The 18,583-nt window shown below is 33.2% G+C and overlaps 3 protein-coding genes across 3 annotated transcripts; 2 read left to right on the top strand and 1 right to left on the bottom strand.

Annotated features, from left to right (window-relative positions):
- Positions 1 to 3,040: 3,040 nt before the first annotated feature.
- On the top strand, positions 3,041 to 5,225 carry LOC108472595 (GDSL esterase/lipase At4g01130). The gene is made up of 5 exons (XM_017774137.2): positions 3,041 to 3,647; positions 3,822 to 4,040; positions 4,136 to 4,293; positions 4,377 to 4,647; positions 4,760 to 5,225. The coding sequence occupies exons 1-5, from the start codon at positions 3,386 to 3,388 to the stop codon at positions 5,026 to 5,028; spliced, it is 1,179 nt and encodes a 392-aa protein (XP_017629626.1). The 5' UTR covers positions 3,041 to 3,385; the 3' UTR covers positions 5,029 to 5,225.
- A 5,071-nt stretch (positions 5,226 to 10,296) lies between these two features.
- LOC108473632 (protein CURVATURE THYLAKOID 1A, chloroplastic) lies at positions 10,297 to 12,500 on the top strand. Its single transcript, XM_017775306.2, has 5 exons — positions 10,297 to 10,721; positions 11,277 to 11,365; positions 11,644 to 11,751; positions 11,866 to 11,937; positions 12,215 to 12,500. The coding sequence occupies exons 1-5, from the start codon at positions 10,553 to 10,555 to the stop codon at positions 12,278 to 12,280; spliced, it is 504 nt and encodes a 167-aa protein (XP_017630795.1). The 5' UTR covers positions 10,297 to 10,552; the 3' UTR covers positions 12,281 to 12,500.
- LOC108473631 (BTB/POZ domain-containing protein POB1-like) lies at positions 12,223 to 16,685 on the bottom strand. Its single transcript, XM_017775305.2, has 6 exons — positions 16,086 to 16,685; positions 15,423 to 15,548; positions 15,211 to 15,332; positions 14,995 to 15,058; positions 14,614 to 14,893; positions 12,223 to 14,147 (listed from the first exon to the last, which is right to left on the bottom strand). The coding sequence occupies exons 1-6, from the start codon at positions 16,336 to 16,338 to the stop codon at positions 13,334 to 13,336; spliced, it is 1,659 nt and encodes a 552-aa protein (XP_017630794.1). The 5' UTR covers positions 16,339 to 16,685; the 3' UTR covers positions 12,223 to 13,333.
- Positions 16,686 to 18,583: the final 1,898 nt, after the last annotated feature.

The following is an 18,583-nucleotide window of genomic DNA, read 5'->3' as shown; positions in this document are numbered from 1 at the left end:
GACTCGTAATTATTAAATAAATAAATTAAAGAGTTTATTTTTCGAATTTAGTGGTCTCGAACCACTATTCTCGACATCATTGAAAGTCAGCTATTACATTGTCACCATTTATAGCGATTTGAGAATCCAAAAGGTAATTTTTTACCCAATTTTATTCCAATTGGTGGCAATTTAATATCTCAAAGTGGCGAAATAAGATAGTGGAAAAATCTTAAAAATTTTTCTCATTTTCTCCAAGTCGTTTGTTTTATATCTTTTATTTTGCCCAACAACGGTGCCAACTTCTGAGTTGGCTATCGCTTACCTTTTGTCCCTCCCATCAACCCTTTCTTTCTTTATTCTTCTCATTTATTATACATATCTTCTCTTTTTTCAGTTTACAGATTTATTTTTTGGGTATCTTTATTATCTTCACAAGTTGTGATAGTCAGATGACGATGTTTGTTATTTGCTAAAACTCCACCGACCACTAGTAATTTTTCTTTGAAAGTGGGTGACTTTTGTAAACTTCTTAATCTGTTTGAGAGTATTTCAAAATAATAAATGATTTCACAAGTTGATTTGAACTCATATTGTCTTAAGTTTTATATGTTTTTTTGTTTATTTTTTCATTATTTAATAAGTCTTCAGTTTTAGAAGGCTTTGTATGCTATTGTAGCACATTTTTTAGTCTCGCTTATACATATAATCTTAGTTTTACAAGTGATTTTAGGGATGATTTTGTTGGCGTCCTCTCTAGTTTGGTGAATGCTTGATTCTTTTGTCAATTTTAGCCCACCACTTTGGACCATCCGGGGCTGATTTCCTTATTGTATTAGGTGATTGCAATCACTCCAGATATGTCATGCTTTAGTTGTGACAAAACCAATTGTAAACATGTGATAATGTTCTATTGATACTTAAGCTAAAACCTTTATTATGTTGATGGAGTTTGTCATTCACCATTTACGACGAGTGTTTGTTATTTTTTTTCACTTGAATTATATGATTCCATTAATTAAATGAATTAATGAATTTATATTTCAAAAAAAAAATCTCAAAGTGACATATCAGACATTAGTTTGACAAGACATAAAATCTTTATCAGCTAAAGATCTCAAATCGTGATGATTTGAATATAAAAATCTTAATTATTATTCAAAAGATTTTAGTAAATAATTCAGGACCCATGTTATTTTAATAAATAAATGTTATTTTAAATTATTTTAGTAAAAATAACCGATCATATCCATATATTTTAAATATTTCATTTCATTATTAAAAAAATGCAAGCAAATTGGACTAGACCTCATAGAAAATCGATTTAAAACAAGACAATTTTAATACCTAAAGGCTATTGATTCAAACATCAAGATGCAAAGATGTACAGCTGATAAGCTTTCAAGTTTCAACGCAACCAAAAACAAAATTATGGATACCATATTTAATTTTATTTTTTCTTTTTAAAAATAATAAATTAATCCATATATATTAGATTAAACAATAAAATAATTCTTTGTGTTAAAAGTTTCATCCTTTTATTATTAACAATTAGAAAAGTGGATGTGAAGCGATATAGGGTAATTTTTTCTTTTAGATAGTGAGTATTACCTCGCTCCAACTTGCTCTACTATTTCAAATTCTCATTTAATCTTTGTATATATAAACTATTAAAAAATAAAAATATTATAATGTAATATAGAAAAAAATCTTATATTTTATGTTTAAATATTTTTTGTGAAGAATTATGTTTAAATTTTCGCTTGACTTTAAAATGATTAAAAACTTTAAAGATAAATAGCAAAAATTAAATTGAAGTAGAGCGGGGTGGAGTAGATTAGAATGGATGGATCCAACATCTATGTAAATAATAGTAATTTTTAAGATTATACATTAATAATGGAGTGAAGTGGGTGGTAGAACAAAACATGTCAATTATGGAGTGATGGTAAATTTAATAATATATGTCCTCGCTTCGTTCCATAGTCATTCTTACTTACTATGACTGGCTCTTCAAGCATTCAACTATAAAATCGACCGATGCTTGAACTTTAATTCCAATCCAAATTCCCTAAGTTTGATACTCCATTTTACCAACCTTCTTAAAATTTTTTATTTCTTTGAGAGGTTAGTAGAAAAGAACACAAAAGATATGTGCCAGGAAATGCTAACCAACCTTCCTAAAATTTCAATACATCTAATTCTACTTATCCAAATAAGTTTTAATACCATAAACAATCAATCAATTCAACAACTTTGAACTAACATCAAGGCAATAATCAAGGAAGGAGACAACCTAACAGTAAAAAATTGAAACGATATCGACAAGGCAAAAACTAATCGAAGGCAAACGGTGCATCAAGAAGCTTTCAAAGCAGCAACAAAGTTGTCGTTGATCATAATAGTACTAATACTTCCTTGCACATACCGATTATTTTCGTATCCACTATCCATATTAATCATAATATATTAATTTTAATATTGTTGATCATCAACTTATAGTTCGCTTTGCTTTTTTATATTTCTAAGATATTTTAAGTTGGTTGAGTCATAATTTTCCATTCAAGTACTCTTATGTGATGCCAATTGTTATAACAATTAAGTTATATAAGGTATTTGGATAGACTATGATAATAATTCACATCGTGTAGTACAAAAAGTCATTGAAGGTAAAGGTCTCAAATGATGTTTTAGCAAGTGATAGTTTATGGTTAATCTTGCATTGTCTCCCTTTATATTCTTTTATTTTTGAAAGAAGGATATTTATTAGAAAAAGAAAGATTTAGAATCATTCTTATAAAAATTTAAATTTAGGCCTAAATCATGATTTGCATGTATCTTAATACAAGATTTATGTACTTGAAAATTGAATCTCATGTAAAGATTGTCTTTGATAGTGTTATAGTGATGCTCTTCGTACCATGGAATATGAGGCATGAGGTGTTTATTATGTGTAACAAGAATAAAACGTTTTATTTTACATATGAGCCGAGTCTAAACAAAAACATGGTCTAAAACATGTTTTTGGTGATGGATTGTAATGCCGACTGGAGTTATACGGTTCGCAACCGGTCAGGGTTATGGTCCATGGCTCAGTGGACCACCATGACATACAAGGGAAGCACGCCTGTAACTAAAAGGAAAAGCCTTTCGGCTATGCAACCGCTACGCCCACACTGATGAGCCGCCCAAAATTGAGCCTTTTTTCAATGATGCTTTGTTATCTTTATTTTTGTGTTGGGCGTGCGTGTCAGAGAGGTTCACTTCCACATTTGGATTTCAATTTTCACTTTCACTTTTTATATATTTTCATATATATAATGTCAGGCTCAGTCAGCCAGTGAGCTCTCTTGTCTACACACCTCGACTATCCAAACAGCAAATCCAATTCCGCTTTCAATCAAAGATGCCGCTGTCTTTACCCAAAATCATTGTTCATTTCAGGCATGTGTTGGTGGTACTGTCGGTGGGGATGGCAATGTTGTCAACTTGTTTAACCCAAGATTCCAAATGTGAATTCAAAGCAATCTTCAACTTTGGCGATTCAAATTCTGATACGGGCGGCTTTTGGGCTGCTTTCCCGGCTCAGTCGGGACCTTTTGGCATGACCTTCTTCCACAAACCATCTGGTCGTGCTACTGATGGCAGACTTATACTTGATTTCTTGGGTATAAACTCTGATAAGCTTCTATTTATTTATCATCTTATTCTTTTAGATTCTGATTTTGCCATCATTACTAAATTTCAACCTCTGCCCTGAGAGAGAAGATCTGGGAAATCAGATATGTTAGCTCCTTTTAACAGAACTAGTTATTTTTAATGATTGTTTCTAATATTTGCAGCACAAGCACTGGGAATGCCATTTATCAGCCCATACTTGCAATCAATAGTATCTGATTATAGGCATGGAGTTAACTTTGCAACGCTGGCTTCCACAGTGCTTTTGCCTAACACTTCATTATTTGTTACTGGGATCAGTCCTTTTTCTTTGGCCATTCAGCTTAATCAGATGAAGGAATTCAAGGCCAAAGTTGTTGAATATCATTCTGAGAATACAAAAGGTACCACACCAGCACATGTCTCGTTACGCAAATGATAATAAAATGTTGACAACATTTCCTTTTACTAAAGATCGTTAAGTGTTAAACACTGTTAGGATCAACGCAGCTGCCTTCACCGGATATCTTTGGGAAATCAATCTACACCTTTTATATTGGTCAGAATGATTTTACTTCAAATTTGAAAGCCATTGATATCGAGGGAGTGAAGCAATATCTTCCTCAAGTGGTTTCGCAAATTGCTGCCACTGTCAAGGTAGGGAACTGAGAAAGATAGTGATAGTTTTACAAGCTCAAAATTTTTAATTTGGGATTGAATTTCGTGGCTGGATTTTCCAGGAGCTATTTGGTCTAGGGGGGCGTACATTTTTTGTTCTAAATCTTGCACCAGTTGGTTGTTATCCAGCGTTATTAGTGCAGCTGCCTCACGAAACCTCGGACTTGGACAAATTTGGTTGCCTTATCTCTTACAACAAGGCTGTGGTCGATTATAATAACATGTTAAAGGAGGCACTAAGCCAAACCAGACGAGAACTTTCCAATGTTTCTTTAATATATGTGGACACTCATGCTGTACTTTTGCAGCTTTTCCAGGATCCCACGTCCCATGGTAATTTACATTCTTCGAATAAAGTGAATTTCCACATTGCAAAGTTGGGTTTTATAGTATTTTAGTTCAATATATACATTGGATGAACCCCTGTCTTTTTTTTCTGAAACAGGTCTTAGATATGGTACTAAAGCTTGTTGTGGATATGGTGGTGGCAACTATAATTTTCACCCAGAGGTTTATTGTGGGAATACGAAGGTGATGAATGGAACCAAGGTGACAGCATCGGCATGTAAAGACCCCAACAACTATGTTAGCTGGGACGGGATACATGCTACTGAAGCTGCCAACAAACTTACTACATTAGCCATTCTTAATGGCTCTTACTTTGATCCTCCATTTCCACTTCACAAGCTCTGTTATCTACACCCTGTAGGTTGACAGTAGTCCTCTCTGTCCATGAATAATCATCATGATCAACTTCAACTGCTTACTTGGATTATCAAAAAACCAATGAACTTCAACGGCCAGTTTCGGATTCTCATTCCTGTTGAGAGCATAATTTGTGAATGTAAAAATATAGCAGCTTTCGTGCTTGTTTGAAGCCTTTTTCTTCATTGAACATAATGATCCATTAATGAGTATTGCAGCATTAGCCTAAGTTGATGATGATAGTATAAGCAAGAGGAGTTGCTCTTTCAATCTTCATTAAGAGAGACTCTTTGTAAAAGAAATATGTTAGTCAAAAAGGTCGTACCAATTAGATGTATAGAAGCAGAGGAATCAAACGAATGCAGTTCATTAAATAAAACAGACTTTTCACTAATTCCATCTTGACCCAAAACAACTCCTTAACTAATTTGATTAAAAGTTAGTGTTTAGTTGGATTATCAAAAAAATGCTTAGCTAAATCCTGATACTAAGACAAATCTTTTTAACGTGATACTAAATAAAAAAATCTAAGCTATGGTCCAATATTAATCAAATTGAATTGCAAGATCTAAACATTTACCTTATCTAGTGATCAATGGTAGTACAGTCAACTTCCTGGACCAACAAATTCGCCTTACACAGATCAAGTAGGTTAATTATTAGACAATTAATCCCATGCATCCACGCTAGACTCACTCAGCTACTACAGTTTCTGCTTCTTTAAACCCATCAATCCATTCCACATCAACAATTTAATACTATTTTTTTTTATATTATTAAAATTTGATTTGGTGTCAATTTGATAAATTATAATATTAAGAATTGAATTTAAGTTAAAAATATGTTTGATATTTTTTAAAATTATAAAATACTTCAAGGATAATATTAAAAGAAATAAAAAATTTAAGGTTAATATTTCAAGGATAATGTTAAAATTTAGGTTAAAATATGCTAAATTTATTCAATTTACTTTTCAAACTTTATAATTTATTTATAATTTAAGGTGAATTATTAACATTATTATATTTTTGTTGAATTTGCTAGCATAATATTGTGAAATTAAAATAAAAAACAACTCACTTAATAGTCATGTAACAAAAAATAAACCTAAAGTTAACAAAAAAAAATAACAATTGCATTTTTAAATTTAAAAAGTAAATGGACAAAACTTTTTGAAATAAAAAGGGACTAAATTCTAAAAATATAAAAGAATATAGGGGCTTGCCATGTGAAATGGTGTTACGGGGTCTCGTGTGGGATGGTGTTAACATGTTGAAATTGCCATCTAGACATCATTGTGGAATGTGTGGAATGGATATCTTCAATGGGATGAAAATGTCTCTAATGGGACAAATCATCTCATTCATTCTGACTTGATGGTATATAGAAGTTGAACCCATATCGTGTTTGGTGACAAATGACATCACGTTCCTAACGAAAGCCTAAAAGTCTGGGTATCAAATGGCTTACGCTTGTCCAAATGGTTGTGCCAGAAAGTAAGACTTGTGAATGATTTCTCATTTTGTTGTCGATTGGCTTGTCACTCAGGTGTCCTTCCAGCTTGCCACGTGTCCTTATACAGACAGGGTTATAACATGTTGCATGTTTTACTCTTTTTTTTTTTTGTGTGAATTACAAGAGTAGGGTAAAATCCTAATAGCAACACGACTAGCATGACTCGAACCCAGACCACACTTGGCACGTTGAACTCCTTTGACTATCATGCCAACACATAGGGTTCTACTTTTTTTTAGTGAAATATTAGGGTTCTACTTTTTTAAATATATAGTATACATAAAAATCACTAAAATTATTGAGCTTTTAGTCAAATTATATTGTTTATGTATATACGTAGAATGATATCAGGTTAATATATATGGAATTATTTAAACTTGACAAATTATACCTACTTGATACTTAAATTTTTTTTCTTGAGCCTAATTAGAATCTAAACATGAAAACCTTAAGCCAATTTGGTACTTCTTTTAAGTACTTGATTAATATCGTTAAAAAATGTTGATGTGGCACTATTGACTAATGTAACGCCCCATACCCGAGACCGTCGCCGGCGTCGAACACGAGGTGTTAACCGACTTAATTCATTACTTAAACAGCTCAAACAATTTATTTTTAAATTTTCCAGTCAAGCTAGCAATCACGTCACGATTAAGCTTAAAATTCATATCTCGAGTTCCGAAACTCGAAATCCAATTCCGTAAATTTTCCCTGAAACTAGACTCATATATCTATTTAAAATTTGTTTCTAGAATTTTTGGTCAAGCCAATTAGTACAGTTTATTAGTTAAAGTCTCCCATGTTTCAGGGTTCGATTGCTTCGACCTCTGTATATTACTGAATCAGATATCTCTCTGTATAGAATTTCAATGACTATGAAGTTTGTTTCTCTTAAAACTAGACTCAATAAGGAATCTGTACATATAAAGAATGACTTCTAATTATTTTTTTAAAATTTATGATGAATTTTTAAATTCAGAACAGGGGAATCCAGAAATCGCTCTGGCCCTGTTTCACAAAAATTTAAATATCTCATAAAATATATCTCATTTACCTATTTTGTTTCTTCCATTTGAAAATAGACATAATAATATTTGATTTCATAACTTATTCATCATTTAATTCCATTTCTACTATTTTTAGTGATTTTTCAAATTCACGTCAATGCTACTGTCTGATTGTGCTAATTTCACCATTTTTCATAATTTCCATGGAATAACTAGCATTTAGGCATACATAACACCAAACATGTCTTTGATTAGCCATTCCAACAGCTAATCATTATCAAGCATTTACATACCAATCATTAGCCATATCATAAGATCATACACACAAAATGGCTACAATGCTATACATGCCATACTCAAAATGAAACGTCTAGCTATACCAAAATAATCCTCGTGATAGTGTGCGGGACCTCCAACGTGCTTTACGATCCCGAGTTAGCTTGAAAAACTATAAAAGAAGGAAAATAAAGGGGTAAGCATTAAGCTTAGTAAGTTTGCATGCAAATAAATAACAACATTCATAAGAACTTTCTTACTACTTGGCATGATACTACATAATGCAACTTCATTAATTGTCATAGACATATTTTAAACTTCTTCACTTACTCACTTACTTAAATACTTACTTACTTAATCAAATTTATTAATACATTTTACTTACCTTTTTCCTTATGAAGCATACATGAACATTATGTACTTACCTTTACTCTTCTAGCATGAACTTGTCTTACCTTTTTAGTATAACTCGCCTTACCTTACCTTACCTTGATATTCTCTTTAAATTTTCCCGTTGAACCACTTGGAATACTAAGGATACACGGTACCTTACCATTGCCATGACTTGTCATGGTCTTACGTGGTATCCTTTTGAAACTTACCATTGCCATGTCTTGACATGGTCTTACATGGTAGCCTTGCCTTATGAACTCACCAATGCCATGCCTTGGCATGGTCTTACATGGGACCTTTGCCTTATAGTAACTTATCAATGCCATGTCTTGACATGGTCTTACATGATTTCCTTGCCTTAAAAACCTTACCAATGGCCATGCCTTAGCATGGTCTTACACGGTATCCTTAAACCCTAATGTCATGACATTTGTATCCTACACATTCCTAAGGTTCAACCGGGACTTTCTGAAATACTTCTCTATCAATTCATGCTTGAGTCTTCTTTGAATAATTTCATAAAATAAATATACACATGCTGGAAATTAACAAAATTAACATAAAATAATAGAATAATGCATTTATTTACCATAAACTTACCTCGAAACAAAATACGATCAACTATATCGATTTAGTCCACTATCTTTTTCTTTCCCCGGTCTAACTCCGGATTTTGTCCTTCTTGATCTATAATAAAAAATTTAGCTTATTTAGTTCTCACATTTATTAAAACAGTCCTTGACCCAAACTTTGGCAAAATTACATTTTTGCCCCTAAACTTTCACATATTTGCACTTTTGCCCCAAGGCTCGTAAATTAAACTTCATCCTATTTTCTTATGTATTATGACATGCTGATCATTTTTCCCTTCTATGACAACATCAAATTCACGCTCTAACATGTACTTATGACTATTAGGTATTTTTACCGATTAAGCCCTTTTACTCGTTTTCACTTAAAACCGAGTAACACAAGTTGTCTAACATAATTTAAAACGTCATATTCTATCATAAAACACCAAAATACACAAATTTCACCTATGGGTATTTTTCCAAATATGAACCCTAGTTTGACTTATTGCTAGAATAAGCTTAATCAAGTTATCGGGACTCCAAAAACGTAAAGATCATTAAAAATGAGGCTTGGAATCACTTACTATGGAGCTTGAAAGCTTGAAACAAACCCTAGCTATGGAGAACCCTTGAAATTTCGGCCTAATGAAGAAGATGGACAAAAATTGGCTTTTAATTTTGTTTTTAATTCATTTTAATAACTAAATGACCAAAATGCCCTTACTACTAAACTTTCCAAAAATTTCATCCATGTCCAATTTTTGTCCATAGACTTAGAAATTGGTCAAATTGCTATTTAAGGCCTCCTCATTAATATTCCAAAGAAATTTCATACTAAAAACTTCTAGAATGCAAGTTTTGTAAATTATTCGATTTAGTCCCTAATCTCAACTTAAGCACTTTATGCATAGAATTTCATCACGAAATTTTCACACAATCATGCAATCATATCATGAACCTCAAAATAATAATAAAATAAAATTTTCTACCTCGAATTTGTGGTTTCACAACCACTGTTCAGTTTAGCCTCTATTTTGGGATGTTACAACTAATATAAAAATGACATGTGATAATATTACATTTTAACACGTGACAAATAAATAAATAAGTCAAAATGTGCAGTTGACACGTTTCGTTGTTAATGCCATATAAGTGTCATATCAATGTATTTTAAATATGTTAATCAACTATTCAAAGGAAGTACCAGATTAACATATGATTTTTAAATTTAGGTATCGATTAGGTTAAAAAAATTTTAATACTAAATAGGTATAAACAGTCAAGTAGGTATATATATACCAATAATATATGAAAATTTAAAAATATACATACGAAAAGGAAACAAGTAACAAAAGTAAAATACAATTTTGGGGCAACAGAGAAAAGCGAAATGACGAAACAAGACAGCATCAGCATGTGGGAGTTCGTCTGATTTTTGGCTTTTTTTTTTTTTTATTTAAAAAAGAAAGAAAGAAAGCAGAAATGAGTGAAGAGAGAGACCTCCAGCGTAGATTTGCAGATAGAGAACCAACCACTCATAATCCTAATCTTATCCACGTGTCCTTCTCCTTAATCACTGTTTCTAAGTTGGCAAACTCCAGTCCTTTTCTTTTTCCCAATTTCAAAATTAATTTGTAAAACAAAAAAAAGAAAAAGAAAAAAGAATCTTTGAAGAGAGCCTCAATAAATTGTAAAACAGGGCCGCTAAAGTATAGGATTTGTTGCGTTTGGAGCGGCCACATATCAGAAACTGCGAAAATTCATTTAAAAATGGCGACAGCTGCATCCTCTTCATCCTCCATGGTGGCCACCGCCGTTTTGATTCCTCGTTTTCCGGCAGCCTCCGTTGGAACTACCCGCTGCAGTGCCTTGCCGCCTCTCCCTCCTCGCGTTTCGACCGCTTCCTTGTCTTTTTCCTCTTCCGTTAAGCTAATCCCAGGTAATCTGCTATTAGATTCCCTTTTACCACTCACTTCACTTGCATAATGTGCATTCATTTCAATACTTATGAGTTGACTTTCTCTTGTGCTCTTCTACCCATATTTGAAATGGATATGCTATCCCAATTTAACACGGTGATGCAGTGGGTGAGGCCAACTACTTTATTTGTTTTTACGTCTCCTGGCATTGAAATTGGAGTTGAAATTTCAATATATGAAATAGAGCAAAGATTGGGATAGAATTTGAGTACAAGTTTCAAAAAAATCTCGTTTCTTTTCTTTCCTTTTTCACTTTTAAACTTGGAGGGAGCCATGTAAAATGCATATTCAGTAATTGCTTATGGAGAGAACTTTAGATAAAATGTTTTAATTGTTCTTTCTTCCTAATGCATTCAGCATAAATAAGCCCAACAAATTGTTTTCGTTTGGGTTGTCGCAGTCTTTCTTTTTTTCTTTTATATGCTGAGATTCTGTGCATTTCATAAAAGTCTCTGGGTTATGTATGCCTTGGCTTATTATTTTAATCCCTGTCCACTTTTTTATTTCAAAAACAGAATCCAAGAGGTTTTCTCTACTGCAGACAAAAGCCTCAGAAGAGACCTCTGTTGATGCTGGTGACCTTTTCGCTGACTTGAAGGAAAAGGTGAGAGAACATGGCCTTATTACTGTACTACTAACAATTCCAGTCTTTATATCTTCTAAATAATCAATTTTTGGAATCAAGTGTTTAATCCAACTGGTTCATGCAACACCCTTAAATGATTGCATCTTATACATCTAAGATTCGGATTCCAATATCTGTAACCCCTTCAATAGCCTCAACCCCAGTCTATGGCCACGTTTGTTAAAGAAATAAAATGGTTTCTTGCTTTAAAAGTTTCTTAGGCTGAACTGACTTGGCTTCTTTCCAATGTTTACTAGTGGGATAAAGTTGAGGACAAGACCACAGTTGTTCTTTACGGTGGTGGGGCATTAGTTGCTGTTTGGCTATCATCCATTCTTATTGGTGCCATTAACTCGGTCCCTTTGGTAAATGAACTCTTAACACTACACTTCACTACTCAGCCATGAATTTGCTGCAACCTGTCTTCTCTTTCGATTAGGCTACTCATCCAATCTGAAACAATTTTCTGTGATAACCAGCTTCCGAAGATAATGGAGTTGGTAGGAGTTGGATACACAGGATGGTTTATCTACAGATACCTTCTCTTCAAGGTAAGATTCACTAATGAATCTTAGTACCTGATAATCTTGTTCTTTTTGGGTCAGCCATCCTGCGTTAATCATCATTCAAATACTAGCAAAGTGCTAAATTGGCATTCTAAGCAAGAACTCTGGGGAGATTTACATGTGCATGAAGAGATAATGATGTATTTGAACCAAATATTTAAGAGTTACACACGAGACCTTTAAATATTAAAAATTGGCTTATGTTTGAGACATGCATATAATTACTGAAAACCATGTGCTAACAACATCCTAATTTCCTCAGTCAAGCAGGAAAGAACTAGCCACGGATATCGAGGCACTGAAGAATAAGATTACTGGAACTGAATAGATGCCCAAGAATGTCATGTTCACTTATTTGCTATCATTATCTTTTTGCTCCTTTTTTGTAACCTGTAAAAGACACATCAATATCCTGTAATTGTAGGATTGCTGTGCATGAAATATTGTTTTATTTGGCCTGTTAATGAGATGATACTTGTCAATTTGCTATGTACGACTGTAGCTTCCATCTTATACATATGTATATATATCATGTTAATGTGGAGAAAGTAACCCGTTTCTTCCATTCAAATGTATATTGAATCTGATATATTTACTTATTCCCTTAGCACAATGCCTATGAATCAAATTCAAGCCGCACAGATAATAAGTAACAAATTCGAGCGTGCATAAGCTTTCTTGATATCTCTCTGTAAATCTGCGGGTCTGCCTGAACTTAAGTTGAACAGTTTTCTCCAAGGAAGGTGGAATCATGACTCTTTTTCCCATACATATATGGAGTCCAACAGCATGAAGATCTCTACTTTCCCTACGGCTAAAGGTACAACTCTTGGAGAAAACAATAACACGCATTGTTAAAGCTAAAACTTGTTAAATATTAGAATGTACCTAACCATATGAAAGGGAAAAAGAAAACTTTTTAGAGCTTATCTACATCCTCAAAATCAATATAATTATTGGCAGTGCCATCGTCTTCCCCTTCATTCTCATTCAACTTTGCTTTCTTACGGATTTCGCTCCCCAGCCCCATCAGCCTTGTCATATTGATAACCCCCGAGTCAAGGCTTACAAAGATGTCACATCGCGATTCAGACCATCTAACAAAACCTTTTGATAACAGAGACCACCGCAATACTGAGGTAACGGCTTCCAACACAAATAAAAATTATCTTAAAGTAGTTGCTTAAATACAGATAAAATAAGTTAATATAGACGTTAATCCACCTCCATAGCCAAACAAACCCATCAACACGATCCTTGAAGAAACAAAAACAAAAGTTTATCCATTTACTTTTACATTCCCTTTGGCTCATTATCTGAGCAGAGCAACAACAAAAGGGGAGTTAGAAAGCAGAAATTCGATGGATCAAACAGGAGTTGGTTAGTGCCTGATGGTTAACTCAGCCCGAAGATGGAGTATACCATTTATGAAGTAAAGACTGTCTTCAGCCATGAAAGAAGTCCAAGGTATAGCGAATAAATTCCGGTAGCCAACAGCCTTGCCGCCGGTGAATGTGTAGTTGCCTTTGTATTTGCTGACGAACTCCTCTGTTGGCTTTGACCTTGCTGCAAATTCATAGTCCACTGCAAAACTAACAGAACCCTTTTCCTGCATTCCTAAAAACAACCCGAAGCAATGGAAAGAGCTCTGCTGGTCCATGTTGCAATGGGCTGAAAGGAAGAAACCTTGTCCACCCAGGTGGAATGCCTGAGAATAAACTCGTCCAGAAGGGAATAAATTTGCACACTCCTCCCTCTTCAAGTCCAGGTATACAACACATTGCTGACGGGGAAGTTCAAATTCCACCACCTTAACAGGCCGATACTTGTAAGCTCGCTCAATAAAGCGACGGTTCAAGCTGGCAGACTCCTCTGCAGCCAAACTTCGTTGTCTATGTGGAGCTTCAGCCTTGAAAAAAAGGGCCTCAAGCACAAGTTTCGATGAAACCTCATGATCAAAATCGTTACTTGTTAACACCTTCTTAAGCTTCCGGCAGGTCATATAAGGGAAGCGAATAAAGCGAGCAAGGCGCGAACCAAGCACTTCCCTACGCTCTTCCAGTTTTGGGTACTGAGCCCTTGCCCACTTTAACACGAAGTCATACACAGCATCCTCAGATGCGATTTGCAGATCATCACTGGACAATATTGCCTCAATCCCAGCTAGTGGCAAAGCCAATACCTCTTCTTGGTACCTGGTAAAATGTGCTCCAAAAGCATAAATAAGCATCTACATATGCATGATTTTTACTTTGACTATGCCCAAAACAAGAAGAGGGAGAGAAAGAAAAAGGACAACTAAATTCGCAGCTTGGTTCTTCTACTGTCATTAACATTAGCTTTCAACTCATCCTTAAGTTTTCCCAAAACTATCACAATTAAATCTTTGTAATTTTTCTTTTTGAAAAAGAACATTAAAGCTAGTTGTCCAAGCTAAGAATGCAATTTTTCAGAACATATGGATCCAAGGAGCTCAAAAGAATACTTCTAGGACATGTAAAGATGGACACTTGAAACTTATTAAACATCTCAGATTTCTGTCTCACTGGCAGTTCAAACTAGATAAGGTACGTAATCACATCACAAGACTAACAAAACTATCAATGTCATGTCAAAAGGAAAAGGGAGGTGGGGGGAGATGAAGCTTGAAGAAGAGCTTACTTGGTAATGTCTTTGTAACGGGCAGCGAGATACTGCTTTGCAGCATCAGTCAATGGTTGGACAGCTTCAGCCATTAACACACTCGAGGGAAGATCCAAATAAAGCAAAGCTGACTCTGGTGTCATAGGCAAATTGCGCAATAGCCGGCTGCAGTATCTCATACAAGAGGCAACCTCAAATTTGTCAGCAGCCATCAGCACATCAAGCAATTCAGGAGCTGTGGTGACAGATAAGTTGTTGCTATACATAAAATTCAAAAGCTCCATGAGAGCAGCTTCCTCTGTATATCAATACCGTAGAAGTTGTCATTTAACTTAGCCCGCTGACACTTGTTTGAATAAGTAACATAACCAAGAACCATATATTGAAGTTTATGCATACCAGAGGCATTGATTCTTAAGGTTACATGCCGTTGCTCCGACTCCCTCATCCCATTTGAGAAAAGCTACAATTTGTCAATAAACAATTAAAAGAAACTAATTATCAATAAGAAGAGAGGCGACAAACATTCTTGCAAACTATATTTCAATTCCAGAAACATGATGTCTCTTTTAGTATTTTCTCATGAAAAACTTTTAAAGAAAAACAATCTCTTACCTTGTAGAAGAAGGGACTTTTTGCTGCTAAAATGGGAGAACTGATATGCAATGTTTTAACTCTCAGAACTGCAGAACAATCCATGCTCCAGCTTGATTCATTGCTATTCGCATCCTCATCACCTACAAAAGATACAGGAAAGATCAGAATGTGTACCATGGAAAATGGTAGTAAATGAACCAAATCGTATGATGTCTAAACAAAATTAAAACCTGATTGTGTTTCTTCAACCATTGCCACTGGCTCCTCGTCTTGATTCTCACAGCCTACACCATCGTCCATATCAGGCTGGTTGTCATTTAAAATCTGCTCCTCAGGACATAAACTAAGATCCAAAACTGGAAAAGAAAATCAAAAGCGTTAGAAACCAGGCCACATTACGGAATAGACTAGGTTCCTGTACAAGACATATGTAGTCGCAAAGATTCACAGACAGCACAGGGTTAAAAAAAAGAACGTCAGTCAAACACAAAAGCTTATTAACATGTTCATATGTCAAAGTGAGAGAAAATATCAACTCTTTAAAATCTACGCCCTAACAACATCGTATCAGGCTCCCATTGACCCCTTTTAAGTTCTATGCTCTTAATGTCTTCGTGCATGGATAGAGGCCGCGGAAGGGGGGACTTAATTTAGGACAAAAACAATTCAGCGCAATCTTTTATTTATAAAAAATTAAACAAGTAAATTTAATAACTTGATTATGAATTTGTTCACTTTAACAGAAGTCCACAGAGAACCGATTTTAGAAATTGAAATTAGTAGGTTTGAAATTTAAAATTTTCTTTGATTTTCTCAGCTAAACAAACAGAAGATATGAGAGAGTTATAAGAAAAAAAAAGGAGAAATGAGAAAAAAGGGTTTCACAAACAAACCGGTTTCCTTCTTGATATCCTCTCGACGCCTTTTGCGGTGGCGAGCCCAATCGGCGATGCTGGTGCAACCCTCTCCATCGGGGCGGCACTGAGGGGGCCCGCCCATAATCTCAATCCGAAGAAGTCTGTCAGAGAAATTACTATCGTTGAAAGCGAAACCGAAATCACCATCGGAGCTAGACGCCCCACGCGAAAAATCTGGGACCATCTCAGTTCTCGGGTCAAACAGATCCGAATTCAATTGATCTCTCATTGATTCCAATCCCCGCCTAAAACCAAAAAAAGCCGAGGAAATGAGATAGCAAAGAAACGAAACCCTAGAAATTATGAAGTAGAGTTCTTTTCCTAAACTAAACGGAGGAGGGAGGAGGGAGGAGGTGGGTTTAGTTTAGGCTTAGGGCTTAGGCACGGCAATTGCAAATACCCATAATTAAACTGAAGAAAGCTTTGCATTTGCTGCCTTTTTGTAATAAGAATCTGTTTGAGCTTTCTCGTTTTTCTGTTTCATTTCTTTGGTTTTTTGGTATTTTCGCACTTTTCTGATATGCGTAAGCGGTTGTTTTACCAACACATTCAGTAAAATTAGAAGGCTGAATCCATTTGGGTGAAAATATATAGATTTTATATTTAAACAACATTTTTATGTAAATCATATTTTGAGAAATAATAACTTTTTTTCTTAATTTTTAAATATATATATATATATATATATTTATAGCTAGGTTTTTTACAAAATAGAAAATTTTAGTTACATGGCATAATTGGTTATCCAACATTTGGCAGCATACTACAATGCCACGTGCCATTACAATCTACACAATCAAAATTCCACCCATTTTCAGGCTATTAATTTATATTCGATAAAAATACATTAAATGCTGAATATAATAGAAAATTTGATTTGAATATTCCAAATAAAGTAAGAAATAAGCTGACATAAAAATACAGTACAGTGTGAACAGCCAATTTCCACTGATTTTTCATACTAAAAATTGCAATTTTATATTACATTAAGAAAATACATCTTAATGCTGAATATAATGGCAATTTTATCTCAGTATTCAAAATAAGGTAAAAATAAGCTAACATTAAAATGTACAGTTTGAACAGATACTTTCCACTGATATATAATATATAGATTTATACTAAGAATAAATCAAAATAAATTATTTTAAATATTATAGATATTGGTAATTAATAATAGCATCTAAATATTATTTTGATTATATTAATAATGATGATATGTCAAAATTAGCTTGTCACATTTTAAACCTCCACATAGGATTATTTCCTTAAATATTGTGTACCTTGTAATATAATATAAAAATATGATATGGTATATACTAAAAATAAAATAAAATAAATTGTTGTTAAATATTATAAATACTAGTAATTAATAATAATATCTACACATTATTTTAATATTAATAGCGGTGATGTGGCAAACAATTAGGGCATCCACTAACATAGTTTTAGATCCCTCGATAAAATTACTTCCTTAAATATTGTGTACATCGTAATATATAATATTAATTTTTATCTCGTGTGAGCCATGAGTTGTTTTTGTGTTTTATAAATTTACTATTTAAATAATGATATATTGACTAAAATTATTGATGAAACAATATTTGAAAGATATAAACAATTTAAATATATATTAAGTTTTCCTTTTAGTTGTTGTATGGGTTGGGGATGAGCTATGAGTAATTTTAAACATTGTGTTAAAAAGAATAGACATGACTAGAACCTATAATAAGATTCTTCAATATCATTATAAGGAAGGAATTTAAAGATAAAATTGTTATAATATGTATATATAATTAATGATTTGAAATATTAAAAATATATATTATAGGTAAGTTAAGAAATAAAGTTTAAAATAAATTTTATTTTTAATTTTAGGAACAAAGTTTTAAATAATATTAAATTTTAGAAATAAAGTTTAAATTTTTGTTTTTAATTTTAGAAATAAATTTTAAATAATTTATTTTGAATAAAATAAAGTTTGAAATAATGTAAAAGTATAAATTTGATTTATGAAAAATTAAATAAATAGCTCACTAATTTTTGTTTGTGGTATGGATAATGTTGTAGATAGAAGTGAAATATTTAAAATTATTATTGTTAAATTGCATAAATATTTTTAAAAAGATTTTAAAATCAAATTTAAAGGAAAAATAATTTGACTATTATTAAATTTATTTTCTATTAAACATAATTTAATGCAATATGGTAAATAAGATATATGAACTTATATTTTTTTTAGTATAAATGACTGATATTTATTGAAGCACACAGTTTAAGGTGGAGCAAAACAAAAGTCACAACAAAAGCAAATTAAAAAGACAGAAACAACAGTAAACCAAACGGCCAAATAATGAAACCGCACAGAAGAAAAAACAAAACCTAAAATGCAAAGGAGAAAACCACCATAAGCCAATACCAAAAAACGATTCACAATCAAAATACCAACCGAATATATTTCTTCGCCTTGTGTA

The sequence above is a fragment of the Gossypium arboreum genome, chromosome 11, assembly GCF_025698485.1.
Source record: "Gossypium arboreum isolate Shixiya-1 chromosome 11, ASM2569848v2, whole genome shotgun sequence".
In the NCBI taxonomy this organism is placed as follows: Eukaryota; Viridiplantae; Streptophyta; class Magnoliopsida; order Malvales; family Malvaceae; genus Gossypium; species Gossypium arboreum.
Note: the sequence above shows the minus strand (reverse complement) of the source record. Positions and strands in the feature narration are given on the sequence as shown.